At 43.5% G+C, this 17,828-nt stretch overlaps 2 protein-coding genes across 2 annotated transcripts in view; both read left to right on the top strand.

The window, feature by feature from the left end:
* ADSS1 (adenylosuccinate synthase 1) overlaps positions 1-7,452 on the top strand; it is a 45,374-nt gene extending 37,922 nt beyond the window's left edge. The window contains exon 13 of the mRNA XM_074956341.1: positions 1,359-7,452. Within this exon, the coding sequence (XP_074812442.1) occupies positions 1,359-1,411 (53 nt within the window). The 3' untranslated portion in view covers positions 1,412-7,452. The remainder of the gene's footprint in view (positions 1-1,358) is intronic.
* Positions 7,453-14,003: 6,551 nt separating this feature from the next.
* Positions 14,004-16,941, top strand: SIVA1 (SIVA1 apoptosis inducing factor). Its single transcript, XM_074956345.1, has 4 exons — positions 14,004-14,269; positions 14,885-15,091; positions 15,731-15,887; positions 16,718-16,941. The coding sequence occupies exons 1-4, from the start codon at positions 14,152-14,154 to the stop codon at positions 16,773-16,775; spliced, it is 540 nt and encodes a 179-aa protein (XP_074812446.1). The 5' UTR covers positions 14,004-14,151; the 3' UTR covers positions 16,776-16,941.
* Positions 16,942-17,828: the final 887 nt, after the last annotated feature.

Below are 17,828 nucleotides of genomic sequence, written 5' to 3' on the forward strand. Positions count from 1 at the left end.
TTGGCTCCTGCCTGCAGGAGCTGGAGGGGGAGGCAGTTTGCTATCATCTGCTGCCTAGCCAAGTAGCTATCCTGGGCTACCTGTTTCAGCCCCACCATTCCCACCTTTGATATAGTTGACGGATCTCCTTTGACTCCAGGACTAGGCTGATCCCCAGTTTTGGGGTCTGGAAGAGTTTTTTCCCCATATGTCAAAAGTGGCAAATTACCATATGGGTTTTCACCTTCCAGCCAGCACCCAGGAGGTCGATTTGGTGCATGTCAATTACTTGTCACAACTTTAGCAGATTCCAGTGCAGTTGTGGGGTGGGTTAGAAGGTGTTTCATGGAGGTCCCTGTAACTCAGTGTGCTGTCTGGACACTGGTCCTGAGAGCAGCAATGCATGGTGAGCAGATATGTCTCCATGGCTCATGCAGATGTGGCTCCCCCTCATCTTATATCTTCTACCTCTGATGTGGAGGAGGGGAATGTGTTTGGGGTGTTAACTTCCAGTCAGGGTCCCTTGGCAGCCCTTAGGGCATGGCCTTCACACCGATTCTCACGTTTGTAGTACCCAGGGCCATTGGTGCCAGTGGAGAGCTTCACTGGGCGAACTCTACCAGATAGTTGGATGATTACCAAGGCCGCCCAGAGGAGTCAGGGGGCCTGGGGTCTTCGGCAGCGGGGCTCCTACCGCTCCGGGTCTTCGGGGCACTTTGCCGAAGACGTGGAGCAGAAGGACCCCTCGCCGCCGGAGACCCGAAGTGGAAGAAGCGGTGGCGGGTCTTCAGCAGCGGGTCCTTCACTCCGGGTGTGTTCGGTGGCACTGAAGGACGTGCCGCCGAAAACTCTCGTGGGGGCCCCACTTGCCCCCCCTCCCCTCTGGGCAGCCCTGATGATTACCCCATCTGTGTAATCATTTTAAAATAAAGTGACAACCTCCATATTTAACCATGCTATGATGTTTGTGTCTCATGGTTTTCACGTCTACATTGAGAAGACTATAAAGTCTGACAGAATTCTTGCTTTAGATTGCATGGGTTTAGCTAGACATCCATCACCCAAGATAATGACAGTTGACCATGCAACTGATGTGCCTCACCCTTCTGTTAGGCCTTCAAACTGCAATGCTTTGTGTTTATGGCATAATTACTCCATGCTTTCAGTGCTCCAGTATACTCTGTGTTAGTGATACAGCAGGAGAAACTATTTAACAGAGACACTTTTTCAGCACTTTGTTTCAGGTTTGGAGTTTGTTGGCGATTTTGTACCAAAACTTCATATTAAAAAATTAAAATGATTAAAATTAATTCATGATAGTATTTACTCCCAGTCAGTGTTCTAATAGTCGTTTTTCTCCCCCTTCTCTCCCTCACCAGTAAAATGGGTTGGAGTTGGAAAATCAAGAGAGTCAGTGATCCAGCTATTTTAAACAAAGAACTTCAGTGATGAGAAGCACAATTTAATGTTCATCTGTTCCTTACTACTCCCAAGTTAAAATGGAGCTGCTGTTTAAAACCAAAATGTTCTTCTAGGAAATTATTTATAAGAAATATATATTGTATATTTTAATATTTTCATTTGTCAGTAAATGCAAATTGTCAGTGATAAAAATCTGCTTGGTAGCTACCATCTTTTTCTCCCACACATATGCGCAAAAGCATAAAGAATTCAGTAACTGAATAAGAACTGGAATGAAAAAACAAGTGGTTTTCTTCCTTTTTCTCTGACTTGAGCCATGTTGCTATTCAGAAGTGTTTTACGTCCATTTCTTTGGGCTGATGACAATACTGAACATTTTCCAGTAGTTACTGAACGATTGGAAAAGCTGAAGTTATTCTTCAAAGGGAAAAGTTATAATTCCTGTTTCTGTGGGTTGGCAGCAATAAGACATATATATTGCATTTAAAATTGTCCTGGTTATGTAGATCTTCAGTCCCTAAAACACAATAAAATTAGGTAGGCATTTCTGATTTCATAAAGCAAGGCAAATGCGATTAGCTTGAAGCCTGAGATTTTTTTTTTACAACCTCCTAAAATAAATGGGAGAGAAGCTACAGTGATTGCATCACAAAATGATGCAAGCCAGTAACTGAGGTAACTTCTGGGGATGAGCCAGACTGGAGATAGCTGAGCTGCCTATGTATTTCCTTCAAATCTCCTGTTTACCAACAGGCACCCCACATGGAGGCTGGCAGAGCAGCTTTCCTCCCCTCTTGTGCAAAATAAAGGAAATCAGAGGAGTGATGAAGGGTATAAAGGGCCCCAAAGCCACAGAAATGGTGTGTGGGGGAGGGAGGAAGTAGAGCCAATGCAGCATGATGCATCTTTTCCCTGAATCTGAGATGTGTCTCCATGCAAACACTGTACTTCTGGAGCAACCCCGATTTTGTTGGGCACAGGTGGTGAGGCACTGGAGAGTACCAGCTGTACGGTGACATGCTGTCCTCCAAATCTGGTGCATTTCCAAGGATAAATCTATGCATGATTTAATGCTGCTAGTTGCAGCCTTAACTCCCTTTCCCAGCTTTTGACCCCATGCACCAAACTGTAGGGGGTGATATCTAGTGCTGAAGGAGGGAGCATATGACAGCACAGCTCCTGACAGGGCTGAGCTGTTTGGGCTAGTGAGGTACAGCACAGAGGTTCCAAGATTTCCAGGGATGGATCTGGAATTCCTCATGGATCCTCTGGTTCTGCATGGTTAGAAGGCCATGCTCTCTGCCCCCTCTGCATGGCCCAAGCCCCTCTTTTAGAGAGCAGAATGCTGCGGAAACTGAGTTATTCCAAAAGTTATGGAATTTTTAGAGCACACTGACATTTCTGTGAGTTTTTCCACAGGTAGGGAGAATATAGCCCAATATTTTTATGACATTCCCAGATACCTTGGTGCACATCTAGGAATGGCATCACCGCCTCTGCTGGTTCCCAGTGCATTAATGCCATGATTTCCTTTGTGAAAACACCCCTTTTTGGGACAGTACTTCCAGGAGTGATGGCATCCAAAATGGTGGTACCCTTGGGTGCAGAATGGGGAAAAATAAGACCTGTCCATGGACCTCCAACCACTTCCAGATCCAGTTACCTCATGTGCACTCCCCCATGTTGTCCCATCTCTAACAATTATCTAGATATCTTTTAACATTTAAGATCTGTTGTATTTTTTAAAATAAACATAACATATGAGCAGCCATGGCTTCTATAATCACCAGGTAGTAAAGCAGTTTATATTACCATACAAAGATGCATTGAGGCTTGTAGTACAGTCCCTCTGCACCCTCCTCTGGTAACAGTGCAGTCTCTTCACACACCCCTCCAGCGCAGCCTGTGGCTTTGTGGATAGGTGCTGGGTTCGTAAAAATTGAGTAGGGGGCCAGGAGTTAGAGCCTGAGGATGAAACCTTCAGTAGGCGTATAAAGAGCAGAACCCCCTATATTTGGTAAGGCATGGCAGAGGGGCAGCTGGGCCAAATTTGAGTGTCATTGTGACCCTCTGCACCAGATCTCAGTGCCACTCAAATTTGGTCCAGTCAGGCAGGTAACCACAGCTGGGGATGGGCCCGCTTTCCGCATGAGTCCATGTAATCTGGCTCCTATGGCTTTATGCCATCGTCTAGTCCTTTATGTCCAGTGATTTAAGCACAAGAACTCCTGAGTCCTAAACCTGACTTCTTCTGTGGCCTAGGGCAAGTCATTTAACCTGTGTGCCTCAGTTTTGCCATCTGTAAAATGGCAGATAATAATACTTACCTACCTCATATAGGTTTTGTGAGGATTAATTAATATGGGCCAAATCCTGTAGTACTTACCCTTCTTTTATTAGGCAAAACCCCCATTGATAATCATTGGGAGTTCTGCCAGCGTAAGGACTGTAGGATTTAGATCTTATGTAGTGTTTATAAAGCACTTTTGAAAAGTGCTCTGTAAGTGCTAAGTATTATTATTATTAGCACTGTAGAATGTAGCTCATGTTATGAGGTATCTTAAGCACAAGCACTCTTGGCAATGCACTACTAATCAAGTTTCATTTCCAATGGGCTCAATCTCATGGCAGTCATCAATTAGAGGGTTCAGATTGATTCCTTCCCTCAGCCCACTGTCCTCAGCACATTTTTATTAGCACAAAGCCATTTTATTTGGGCTTTGTTCAGTTTTATAGGATTAGGTCCGCAGTGAGTAACAGTTACTCACAATGTATCAACAACCATTGGATTAAGTGATCAACCCTAAATATCATTTTGGTACATTAAAAATGAAGTTATTATAAATTAATTGTCACAGCATCAATGTCTCTTGCTTGACCTAGACCTTTATTTTCCATGAAGTGCCTTTCCATTTTGCCTTTGCTTTAGGGCCTCATCCAAGCCCACTGAGACCCTTGATTTGCAACACATCAGGAGACCATTATCCTGTGACACTGTTATGTTCCTTGCATTTAATTTAATTGCATAGGTTTTTTTAAATTAGATTTCTTCTCCTCCTGAATTCTGGGAATTTTGCCACTGTGTTCAGTGTGAACAGGTTCAGACCTTTATTTTTAGAAGTTCTTTACAGGCTATGTGATGACACAAACTTTTAAAAGGAACACGTTCGATTTAAACCATACGTTCATCTTGACTGTTTCCTGTGGCAGACTACTTTAGATTGGAACCTTTGCTTGGAATTTCATTGTAATAATAACCACTGTGGCTAATTTAATTTTTCTTTGTACACAAGTTGAATGTAATAATTATTGAAATTTGTTCATGTATCATGTTAGATGTACTGATGGAAGAATAAGGGAAATATCTACTAATATGGTATATTATATTGTGATGGATTACAGTAAAAAAAAGTTACTAAACCATTCAGGTAAAACATGTATTTGACAGATTTTTGTCAGACTTGCCATCACATTGCGGCCTTCATAATCAGGTGTACACTTCCTAACATATGCTAGTTTTTTGGGTGGTTTTTAACTGACCTGTATATGCTCTTACAGCACTGGCCAGCTGCATTTTATAAATTGAAACAAATAAAACAAAGAGTTTTCAAAGTAATATGCAAAATGTACATACATTCACCCACGCACCCATGTAGATATTGCAGGAAAACTTTGAAATCTCATCTCATTCTTTTACCCTCAAAGACACATTTAGATTCATTTTAAAACAAATGTTTCTGAGAGTTTGGGGATAAAATTCACTACTTTCAAATCCAGAAACATAGTCAAGTGTTTCCTAATGCTTTTAAAATAATGATCAAGAAGCTTTGCATAAGAAATGGATATTTTCTTTCTAGCTATGAGCAGCAGGTATTTTATTTACTATTGGCATTTCACTCGTATATTCTTAGGAATGGATAGGGTGAGTCCTGGTTAGCAATTCCTGGCAGAAACACTTACTTCACTCATGAAACAGAACTTTTCCCTTTGAACATTTCATGACTGACTCCAGTGAGTTCTTTCCATGATAAATTGCGTAAGAAACTTGAACAATTAACTCTTTACAGTTCTTTATCATTACAAATCCATCCATAACACACCATTGGGGAAAGGAAGGAAAAAATGATCTCACCTAATATAACTAAAGCTAACCCCTACAATATGGCAGGCCTTCAGAGTGATGGGGGTGGGGACTTCTGGGATCCTGTTTTACAGGTAGGAAAATCTCCATTTCTCATTATCTCCTGAAATCAATCTGGAACAAGAGGCCTTTTACTTCAGTGTCCATATCCAATGAGCGAGAGACCAGGTCAGTACATCTACTGAAGGAGATGTCTGAAAAGGGACTGGGGAGACTTCTGTGTTGCCAGTTGATAGATCTTGTCTACAAAGGTTGACTCACTTTCTTCCAGTCACATGAAGACACCCTTAGTGGAATGAGCTTTGACTGGTAACTGGCCTCCAAAGCAGTTTTATCTCACCCCATAAGTAGGGACTTGTGTAAATCACAATTTATTTTTAGAAAATTAATGACAATGCAAATGGCAAAGTATTGAATTTCACTGAGTTTGCACGGAATGAATTTTACAAGTTAACATTAGTCAATTCAAAGGATGAAATGAATTTTACAAGTTAATTTAACCAATTTTACAACTAAAGTGTATTCCATCCTGGAAATTGACTAACATTAGCTTGTAGAATTCATTCCATCCTTGGAATTGACTAACATTCACAGTTTGGGGGCATTTTCATGATTTCTGTGTCCTCCATGAAATTGTGGTTTACACAGGGCCCAATCCATAAGGCACTGGTGTGTCTGGAGCTGCCAAAGACAGAATGGAGACTGGGTTGTCTGCTAAAGCTACCAGTCAGGAGCCCCTCCATGGGATAAATTCTGCTTTATGATCAGTCCAGATGGGCAGTGGAGAATGCTCCACCCCACTCCTGGTTTAGACTCGGGAAGAAGGAGGGGGGCATGATGAGAAATATCATGTGGAAACTGGATAACCATTTTTACTTTGTCGAAACACACTAAATAAAGGGCATTACTGGTCCTAACCATTTAATAACAATAATGACTGTTTATGGGGCCAAATCTCACAGGTCCTACTTACTCCTTACAGAGGGTCTGATCCACAGACATGTGGCCTTGTATGCATGGATCACACCCCCTCCCCTGAGGGAGTGTGTGTGGGGGGGTTTTCTCACCCCCTTTCCAAACCAACCTCTGCCCCTCTATCTCTCTCTCCCCCCGCCCCACCCCCTGCCACCCACAAACCTTTCAGAGGGCACTCTGTGCATCTGGGAATCTACACGGTGGGCTGGCGCATCATCTGTCCCTCCCCCTCCCAGTGAATCCTGTAGGAATCAGGGCAGAAAGAAAAGACAACTCCCAACTGTTATCCTTCTAAAAGTTCCTTCTCTATGGTGTAGGCCGCCATTAAAGAAGTTCCCCAGACAGTCATCAGATGCAGAAATGCTAGCTGTATGGCGCCCGTAAAGCTATACCGCCAAAAAAGAGGGGTGCCAAAGACAGTCAGCCAAAAAAACGAGGAGTCCTTGTGGCACCTTAGAGACTAACAAATTTATTTGGGCATAAGATTTTGTGGGCTATAACCAGAGGTGAAAGTAAGCCGATCCAGTATGGCGTACCGGCAAAAGCCCGTACACCGTACTGGACCAGACCGACTTCCGCAGGCTGGCACTTTAAATACCTTGCCAATACCTTCAAAAGATGAGCCTGGGAGCACAATTTCATAACTTTCTTAGACACTAAAAATCATGGATGCAATAAACACACTGGATTTATGACTCATTAAAAAAATCTATAGCCCATTAACCCTCCTTCCTCCTAGACTGCAGAGGCGTTAACTACCCACTTCACTTTGAACAGTCTCTTAGAATATGTTAACTGCTTATGCTAAACAAACTGTTCCACCTTGTCATCTCTGTGACACTGAGTACCTTTCCCACCCTGAAGAAGAGCTGTGTGTAAGCTTGAAAGCTTGTCTCTTTCACCAGCAGAAGTTGATCCAATAAAAGATATTACCTAACCCATACTGTCTCTAGCATTTATTCAGGTGTGAACACATCTATTTAAACCAGACACATTTTGTGGTCCACTTCTATATAAGCCTGTATTAAACACTGAACCCGGGACCAGATGCTTAGCTGAGATAAAATGACATTGTTCTGCTTACACCAGTTGAGGTTCTGGCTCAGGATGTGAACAAAGGGGAAATATTTAGTACCGAATGTATCATGTTGTCCCGTAACAAATACCCATTACATAGCAAAATGATAATAAAAATATATTTTTGCTTTCCTATTATCACTCACTTACTCAATATGTGACAAAACTGATTGCCGATGCAAATCATTTTTAAATCTAGGTGCACCTGCAAAAATATGCATGACCATAGAGCTAGCATAACCCCATATTTGTATGCATAAACCAGAATTTGTGCACACAAAGTAGCTGTGGATACAAATGGTTGACTAAATTCCTATTATGTGGACAAAATGGGTTCATTATACAGTATTTAGTGCATTTGTGCTCACATATTTGCATGCACAACTGCATAGCTAAATTCCCTCTAAGCTGCATGGCCGTGCAGCAGCCTATTTAGTGGTGCACATGTGTTCAGGGATGTGGCAGGGAGAGATTCCTTTCCCCCAACCCTGGCCCCAACCCAGCCCAGCCACGGACCTGCCGTGGCTGGAGGAGAGGTGCCTCTCCCGCGGCCCCAACCCGCCCCAGCACGGACCTGCCACGGCCGTGGGAGAGGCGCCCTGAACCCAGCCTGAACCCAGCCCCGTCCCGGACCTGCTGCGGCCTTGGGAGAGGTGCCCCACCCCAGGCCTCAACCCAGCCCCAGCCCAGACCTGCCGCAGCCGTGGGAGAGGTGCCCCTCTCCTGGCCTCAACACAGCCCCGGCCTGGACCTGCTATGGCTGTGGGAGAGGCACCTCTCCCGTGGCCCCAACCCAGCTCCGGCCCAGACCTGCTGAGGCAGGGAGAGGTGCCTCTCCCCCAGCCCAGGTGCTACTGTGGGGAAGGAGTGCTGGGAGGACTTCTTGCTCCCCGTCGCAGCCCCAGGGCAGCCTGCATCCCATCCCCTCATCCCTGGCCCCACCCCAGAGCCCGCACCCCCAGCCAGAGCCCTCAACCTCCTCACACCCCAACCCTCTGGCCCAGCCCTGAGCTCCCTCCCACACGCTGAACCCCTCGGCCCAACCCCCGCCACATGAATTTTGTTATGTGCACCAGTACGGAGGTGATGTGTCGCACCTCACCTCCATACTGGTGCACATAACAAAATTCATTCTGCACGTGGGTGGGAAAAATTAGAAGGATCGCTGCTGCATAGTTCTCTTTTTTTAGTTCTACAGCTAGATTAACATAATCTGGAAGAAAACAAAAGGAAACCACTGTCCATAGTAAAACCTTAAGGGAGACGTGTAGAATGGGTAGAAAAACTAAATAAAGAGGCCTCTTTGTAACACCTGTACATATCCAGCTGCAAAAACCAATGACGGATCTGCAATAGAGTATCAAACCACAGAACTGGAAATACCCTGCAGCAGTAGTGAAGGAAAGCACGAATGTTGTTGGTAGAGCATAGTTGATAGACTAGTAGCACTCTGTGAAATTTGTCCAAGCCGTGCTAATTTAAGAGCAAGTGCTGGCTGTCACCTAGACTGCAGCATCTTGGCATAAAACGGCATAGTCTCTAAGTCTGCACTTATTCTTGGTTTATCAAACTTTATTTGATGCATATATTTATTTATCAAGATTAGAACCATGATCTCTGCTGCTAAAATATAAATATTCATTATAAAATAATAATGTACAACTTTGTTTTGGCACTTGCTATCAGATAATTGCTGAATATGTAGTACCTTTCATGGAGTTTGTAAACATGTTGATTTGTTAAGGTTGACAGGCTATAATTAGGCTTGAGAGAATTCTATTTTTTTTTAACTTGATGGATAATATTGATGTTTATTTTTAATCATTTTCCAATTTTTATCGATTTAAATATTCACAGTTGTACAAAATTATGGGGTTTAAACTTTTTTTTATTTGTATCCATTTACATTTTCACAGTTGGAAACTATAGAGGGGTGTCAGACAATATGGGGGGTCAGGAAAGTAATTATTGAATGACAGTAGATATTGAGATTCAAAAAATTAAAGCTTATAAACATTAAAACACAAACTGTCAACATCCCATGTCAAAATATATAAACTAAGTATCCTTAAATCAAACTAATACATTATCAAGCAGCATTTTTCTTACTTGCCTATCTGTAAACTTGATGGAAATTTATTCTTGTTGGTTTGTGTCATAAAGTAAAATTTATGTTTACCAGCTGTGACATTGTCTAATTAAAATATAACCATGCAAATTGTTATTGCTACCACTGTTATATAATTGCAACAAATTTTGTACAAAGTGTAACACATGGCCAGAAAGGGTTAAGCACCCTGCAGGCTAAGTGACCCAAAGCCAACCATTAAAGACATGTTAGAAAGTATCTGAATGGTAATTAGGGCCATTCCCTGCTAGATAGGCCAGAACTTTGAAGTGCAAACCTGTATTAAGAAAAGGAGTACTTGTAGCACCTTAGAGACTAAAAAATTTATTTGAGCATAAGCTTTCGTGAGCTACAGCTCACTTTGAGGTGATACTAATTGTGTGTGTTTACTTATATTTTGTTTAATAATTACCCATGTAAACAGGCAGTTTCTGTCCGTCACTATAGCTATTGATTCAGAGATCAAAAGGGAATATTAACACTTAGCTGAATCTTGAATGCAATAATGTCATTGTCTATATGTCTCTTTATAGTTTGTGATAGACTGCCTAATGGATAAATTATTTTATGTTAATCCATGAAGTTAATTACTGGTGAGGTTTAGGAAACAGAAGGTTACATCAAAAGCCTATTGTTCACCCAGGACTGTATGGTCAGGTGGCTGCTAGAAAACTGCATAAAAGACCCTTGGGTCCTGATCCTGTCATCTCAGATTCTGCTTGAGGCTTCATGCAGGGGAAGCTTAAGCCGTAAGGACTGAGGTCCCGTCCTGACTGGACCACCTTGAATATAAACATTAGACTATAACCTATGAACTAATTCTGAAAGAACTCTTTGCAACTCCTCAGCTCACTATCTCTGTTATGTTTCAGAGTAGCAGCCGTGTTAGTCTGTATCCGCAAAAAGGAAAGGAGTACTTGTGGCACCTTAGAGACTAACAAATTTATTTGAGCATAAGCTTTCGTGAGCTACATCAGATGCATCCGATGAAGTGAGCTGTAGCTCACGAAAGCTTATGCTCAAATAAATTTGTTAGTCTCTAAGGTGCCACAAGTACGCCTTTTCTTTTTATCTCTGTTATGAATCTGAATCTCAAGAATTGTACTCATGTCTGTATGTATACTGATCTTTTAACCAATTCCCTCTCTCTTTTCTTTTTTAACAAATTTTAGTTTAGTTAGTAAGAATTGGCTGTAAGCGTGTATTTGGGTAAGATCTGGAATATTCATTAACCTGGGAAGTAATGTGTCTAATACTTTGGGATTGGTAGAACTTTTTTATATGATGAATAAGTTTTTCAATAATCTTCATCATATTTGACTTGGGTGTTTGGGTGGAGGCCTGAGGCTGGGTTACTTTAAGTGAACTGTGTTGTTGGCTTCTGGATAACCAGTGAGGTATTATCTAAGTATTGGAATATCCACCAGCTTTGGGGATTGTCTGCCCCATTCTTTGCAGTTCACGTTAATTGAGTGACCTCAGTTGGCTCCCCTGGAACTCCGGTCACACCAACATTTACTGATAAAAGAAATGAACAGTTGGACAAATTTTGCTTTCATTTACACTATTGTATATCCAAATAAAATCTTTAAATAAATTTGAGATTTACACTGGTCTAAATAAAAGAATGTAACCCCCATCTTTTAGCAGTTTTTAAAGCTGTCCTGCAAGTGAGAGGGGGAATAAATAAGGAATATTTATTACACATGTAAGGGGGAAAATATTGAATGAAGAAGAAACTTTTTGGGGAGGTGGAGTTTGGGATGGATGAAACTGGAAAGAGAGGTTGAATATTTTAAAGGCCCCAATGTTCATGGGAGTCCAGTATTTATGAGCTTAGAACAGTTCAGAAATATCGTATAACCTCAAGGATTACAATTTATTAGCCAATTGCAACAAAAATGGAACAAAAATATTTTATAAAGTAGTAACACTTCAAGAAATACCATTATACTTTGGGTGGTTGATGGCATTTATGTTGAAGGCATAGCTGAGGTATGCCAGCATTTATAAATGTGTTGTTTGTATTACAGGTGGAGCAGAACCAAAATCATAGATATGAACACCTTTGAATTTTGAGGTGTTCATAATCCCCACCTATGCACAAATGTTGTAAATGACCTTTATTTTCATAATGGACAGAATCAGAACCCCAGATCAAACATGCTCACAATCTGGGGGTGTTTGAAAGCTGGACTGAAAATTGTGTGGCATGGGCCTGAATGTGGCTTGCATAATAGATACTTTTTTCAGAGTAGCAGCCCTGTTAGTCTGTATTCGCAAAAAGAAAAGGAGTACTTGTGGCACCTTAGAGACTAACCAATTTATTTGAGATACTGAAACTGTAAAAATATCTAAATAAATAAAAATAAATTGCTTTGTTTTAGGAGTTAGAAAGTTTTCAGCCAACCATTTTTTCATAATACACACAAATATGCCTAGATGATTCTTGGAAGAAGAGCACATTGAAAATGGGATTGTCTAATTTTCCTTCTTGCTTCCTTTCACAAACATGTTTTCAAAGATAAACCAAATTAACATATTCCCAATTACTATTGGTAGTCTCTTTTGTTTTTTCACATTCAGAAGTAGAATAACATAACACAGACTCTCAACTAACTGGGAAATTGTCACCATTAATTTTCGTGAATGTTAGATGCTAGCAAGCTTCGCCAGATCAGATCACAGTCCTCTCTTCTGTTTCCAAGTCACCAGTGGATCTTCCTCAAGGCATATTGCAGTGAGATTAATAAAAGTACTCCTGGATCAGTCTTTCGGGTGAAGAGTCAACAGACTAGCAGATGAACCAACTCTCTCCCCACAGGACACCAAGCCATGCTGAGACACATGAGACAGAATTATTTTGCCTTTTAGCCTACAAATTGAAGATGCCTGATCACTAGCAGATGTTGTCAAGGATGAGGCTTGTGAAGCAATTAAAGAAGAGATGTCAGCACCTGAGGCAGAATCTAACGGTTGCAACAGAAGAATTCTGTGTTTGCCCTGGAGTGGGGTGATGGCAGCATATTGCAAAGAGAATCATAACAGAACATCTTGACAATATCATATGTCAGCCTCTAGGCAAAATGCCCTAAATTCTGCCCTTAAATGAAAGATCCTGCTGTGCAGTTGTAGCACATGTTGCTCACTTTCAACCCTATTTCTAAGATCAAGAGTTTTAGAATCACCCTCCACTACCAGAACATAACTCTTATTGTTTGATTTCTCATTTTATCTGATGTACAGAATCCAAAACTCAAGCAGAATTTGACTGAATTATTACACCCTCACCCCACGCATGCTATCTTAGCATACGTGCAACGGGCCACAGGTGGCACGTGACCAAAATTCATCACTGAATTTGGTCCACTGGTTGGACCATTAGCTTCCCTGGCCTGCGTATTGATGGGGAGCGCGATAGGAGTGATGATCACACTCCCACTGATCTCATATTTACCCACCTTTGAAAAAGCATAGAGACAGCCTAAGAAAAGTGCTAAACAAAGGCTCAAGACTGCAAGGTGCTGAATGCTTTCCATGGACCTAGGATCTTATCATGAACTCCCTTTACATACTCAGCACCTGGCAGGTATGGGCCCTTACCAAAGGGTATTATGAGCAAAGAGAGAAGTAAGAAATGTGTTTACATTTTCAGCAGAATATTGTACCTGCTTGGGGGAGGAGGGTGTCTACAGGATTCTATGCCCTGAAAGGGAGCAGAGGGCTGGTGGGGGTTATGTTTCTATAGTACTGATTGACCCGTGGATCTCAAAATGCTTCAAGGACATTAAAATTCTCCCTTTCATCCCCTTTTACAGATGGGTAACTGAGGCATAGAAAGGAAGTGACTTAAACCCAGCCTCGAAGTCCTGGACCACAGCTTTATCTTCTAGGCCCCCTGTCACCCAAAGAGGCAGAGCAGCACCAAGGAGTCTTGGCACCTGGCTCTACCCACTAGGCCCCCTGGCACCTCCAGACCCAGAGCACAACCCAGGACTCCTGGTTCCTGGCTCGACCCACTAGGCCACCTGACAGACACAGCACAGTACCCAGGAGTCCTGGCTCCCACGCCCCTCAGGCTGCCCCTTCCCAGTGGGGTCCAGCCCGTAGGCAAGGCCGGGCCGGGCCACGCCAACCAGCAGCCCAGTCCCCCTCCCCCAACATTTCACGGTTAACGTGCGAGCCCCGCCCCCTCCACTCTTCTACCTCGCCGCCCAGCTCCGGCTCGCCCGCACTCCGCCCTATTCCCTTCCCTTGATTGGTCGGGAGTTTGGTGATGTCAGCGGTCAGGGCTGAAAGTGGGCGGGGCCGAGCTCGGGCCTTCGCCGCTTCTGGGTCGCTCGGCCTCAGGCTGGTGTCTCCGCGGCGCGTCCCTGCGGGGGGTCCGAGCGCGGTGGCGCCCGCGGTGTCCCTCCGCCGCCGGGCCGGGATGCCGAAGCGCTCCTGCCCCTTCGGGGACACGGCCCCGCTGCAGCTGAAAACCCGCGTGGGGCTGCGGGAGCTGAGCCGCGGCGCCCTGGGCGAGAAGTACCGGCGGGAGCTCTTCGGTGAGGGGCTGGGCGCGGGGGCCTCCCTGCCCGCGGGCCGCGGGGAAGCGGCAGGGACCGCGCGGGGCAGGTTATAGCGGCCCCAGGCGGGAGTCCCCGGTGGGCGCGGCGGGGCGGGGCGGTCTTGTGTCGCCGCGGGCTCCCTCCGCGGGCAGTCGGGCGTTGCGGTAGGTGCCCAGTAGCGGGGCCTGGGGCTGGCCAGGGCTGCTCCCGGGGGGGTTTGTGAGGTTGGTGGACAGCGCCATGGGGGGGGGGGAGCTCTGGGGGCGCCGGGCAGTCCCTTCATGATGGCAGCCGAGCTTGAGCTTCAGAAAGCTCCAGCGTTAATAACCCCTGACACACAAGCTGTCAACGTCACCTGGCAACATGTTCCCGGGAAACGTCCTTAATGCCAACTCCCAGCCCTCAAACGGCGTCTTTCTTCCTCCGCCCAGCCTTAAATTGCAGCTGTCCGGGGAAGCAGTTTTTCTGTGGGTTTCCATGCCTGCGGTGAAATGGCCATTGACCCATTTAAAAACTCATCCTTCCAGGCCTAGGATGAGTTCCTAGCGTGCCCCTCTATAGGGCTGTTCTTAACGTGACCCTCTTCTTCCCATCCCTGTTGCTGTCTCCTAGAAAAGACCAAGGAGCTACTCTTCCGAGGCGCCCAGGCCTACATGGATAGCATGTGGAAGGGCAACGCAGCAGGGACCTGCACAGTCCCCTGCTTTCCAGAGCCACTTAAAGATACACAGGAAACTTGTACTAAGTACAGTTGGAATGGACAAATGCTCATTGGGCAAGATGGAAAACTACTGAGGCATTCCCAAGCAATGGAAAAGAGTAAGTGGCATCTAGCTAATTATTTGTTATATCAGCAGGTATCTGCAATATCTTTGGATCAGCAGCATAGGGAACAGAGTAGCAGCCGTGTTAGTCTGTATTCGCAAAAAGACAAGGAGTACTTGTGGCACCTTAGAGACTAACAAATTTATTTGAGCATAAGCTTATGTCTTAAGCATAAGCTCCTTGTCTTTTTGCAGCTTAGGGAAGTGGACTTCATTAGTCTCCTTCGGTGAATGCACAGAACATACCTTTTTCTACTAGAGTTGCTTAGCTGTTGCTAATGACATGTTTAGTTGATGTCATGTGGCTCCCTTTTTGTTTAAAATATAATTGATTTAAAAGCTGAGATCCTCATAATCAGTTTATAAATTTAGTTAAATATAATCTGCTTGATAACCTAGGTGTGGCATGCCACAAAATTCTGTCTTCAATGAAACTTCATAGGTGGGCTATATTTTGTGCTGATGCCTGCAGTAATGCACTTTAGCTGTCAAAATTCCAACACCACTAATGTAATTGCAGTCATAACATTGATATGGAGGTAATCTACTATCCTGAACCTTGTAGAACTTTAAACATCTGATGTTCAAATCTTCTGTTCTGGTATAAGAATCTAAAAACCTATTTCTAAAACAGCTCCACCAGTCGGAGTTTCCAAAGCCTGTTCCTCCTGCATAAGAACTGTTGATATCAAAGAAGCTTGCACACAGTGTGATCGTTTTGTATGCCAGAATTGCAGCAAACTCTGCAAGTGCTGTAATGCTGTTGCCTGTTCCTTGTGTTCGATTATCGAGTAAGTGCCTCATTCTAACTTTTTAGAATATACTATTTCAATAAGGGAAAGGCTGCAGTATGCATCAGATTGTAATGGCCCATTCATATGCTGTGCCTTCACATACTGTATCTTCATGTTGTACCCAAGTGATCCTGAAACGTTCAAGGGGCATGTAGTTTTGTCATTAAACTATCTGAAACAGGAAAGGATATAGTGTATGAAGTAGTCTACTCTTACTGTAAGTGACTCTGCTTTCTATCCAAATGTTCTGGGAGGTGAGAAAGGCATGTCTCCTATCACAGCTCTGTAGAGCTGATAGAGGGAATACATACTTGTGAAGTAGCTGGAAAGAATTTACAGCACCATTAGTGTTTCTCTAATGCAGCGGTTCTCAAACTGTGGGTTGGGACCCAGTTTTAATGGGGTTGCCAGGGCTGGCTTAGAGTTGCTGGGGCCCAGGGCTGAACACCAAGCCTTAATGCCCGGGGCAAAGCCTGAGGGCTTCAGCTCTGGGTGGCAGGGCTCAGGTTACAGCCCCCCTGGATGGGGCTGGAGCCCTTGGACTTCAGGTTTGGCCCCGCTGCATGGGGTGGGCTTGGGTGGGCTCAGGCTTCTGTCTCCTCTCCTACCCCACCACCCGCCCCCCCCCCCCCCCGGTCTTGTAGTAGTTTTTGTTGTCAGAAGGGGGTCTCAGTGCAATGAAGTCTGAGACACCATTTATCTACATTAGAGCAGGGGTTAAGTCTTATAGTTCTTGTTTATGGTGAGCTTTGAAGAAAGGAGGGGAAGCTTTATACTATGTCCAAAATAGTGTACACTCATTTGACATGTGACTGTTTCTCTTCTAGTTACAGTGATACTGGCGAGCAAGTTCTCTGCAATGGCTGCTCAATGTTTGAAGCCTGAAACTCTTAATGAACTATCAACACCTCTTTATGGCTAAGGTATCAAGTGCCATGAAGAACATGTTTATATCTGACCCTTCTAGTGTGTGGAATTAACAATGGGATTTCTATGCATTTTATGTGATATTTTTTTAATACTGTAGCTAAATAAACTTTTTTATATGTTAAAGAGACTTCTGAATTACTGATGCTGTTATCTGAGGCTACAGTTACCTTCAAGGACTATCTTGAGCTGGATTCTACTGGCATAGATAAGCATAGTTCCCAGCACTACAAATAACATTTAGAACACACATTTTGTGTCTGAAGGCTGTTCAGTGGCTGCTATCTTTGGATACTGGTTTATGGGTCAAAATAGTATCAATTCATGTAGTGCTTTTTCATAGGGGGATGGCATTGTTCTAGACACACAGCCTTTCATCTGTGAGGTCTAAGCTCAGGCACTTGTCCTAGGTCACATCGCTCAAAGCAGAGACGGGAGTAGAATTTGACTCACAATATGATCTGACTTGTAAACGTTCTCTTCCATACGCATTATTGGCTGCCTGAATCTTCATGGTTCCTTCTAGCATAACCTTGATCTAGAAAAGATGCATATGTGGTACCCTCCTTCGGAGTACACATCAGAAATCTAATTATTCAATAAGCAGCTTTGTATGTAACTATATCTGGACATTAAGTTTGATGTCTACCTCAACCAGAAACTGCAGACTGTCAGTGGGAAAGGATAATTTTTCCTAAAATATTCAAACTTTTTTTTAAAGTAAATTAAATTTAAGATCATAAAAACTTATGCCAAACACTTTTTTTGGAACGGTGACATCAGCTCTACAGCCTTCCTTCATCCTTCTGTTTTTGTTATAGTGAAAATAGCTTAAACCTGTATTTTGTGAATGTAAAACATTCTTTGGTAGATGATGTTACTGTGCTTAAATATCAGGGTTTTTTAGAGAGATTTTAGGAAACAACTTTTTGAACAGAAAACAATGGTTTTGAGTTAAGCTCTTTCTACAAACTTGAACCTCTGATGTGTCTGCTTTTTTCCCCCTTTCCA

This window comes from Natator depressus, chromosome 6 (genome assembly GCF_965152275.1).
Source record: "Natator depressus isolate rNatDep1 chromosome 6, rNatDep2.hap1, whole genome shotgun sequence".
NCBI lineage: Eukaryota > Metazoa > Chordata > Testudines > Cheloniidae > Natator > Natator depressus.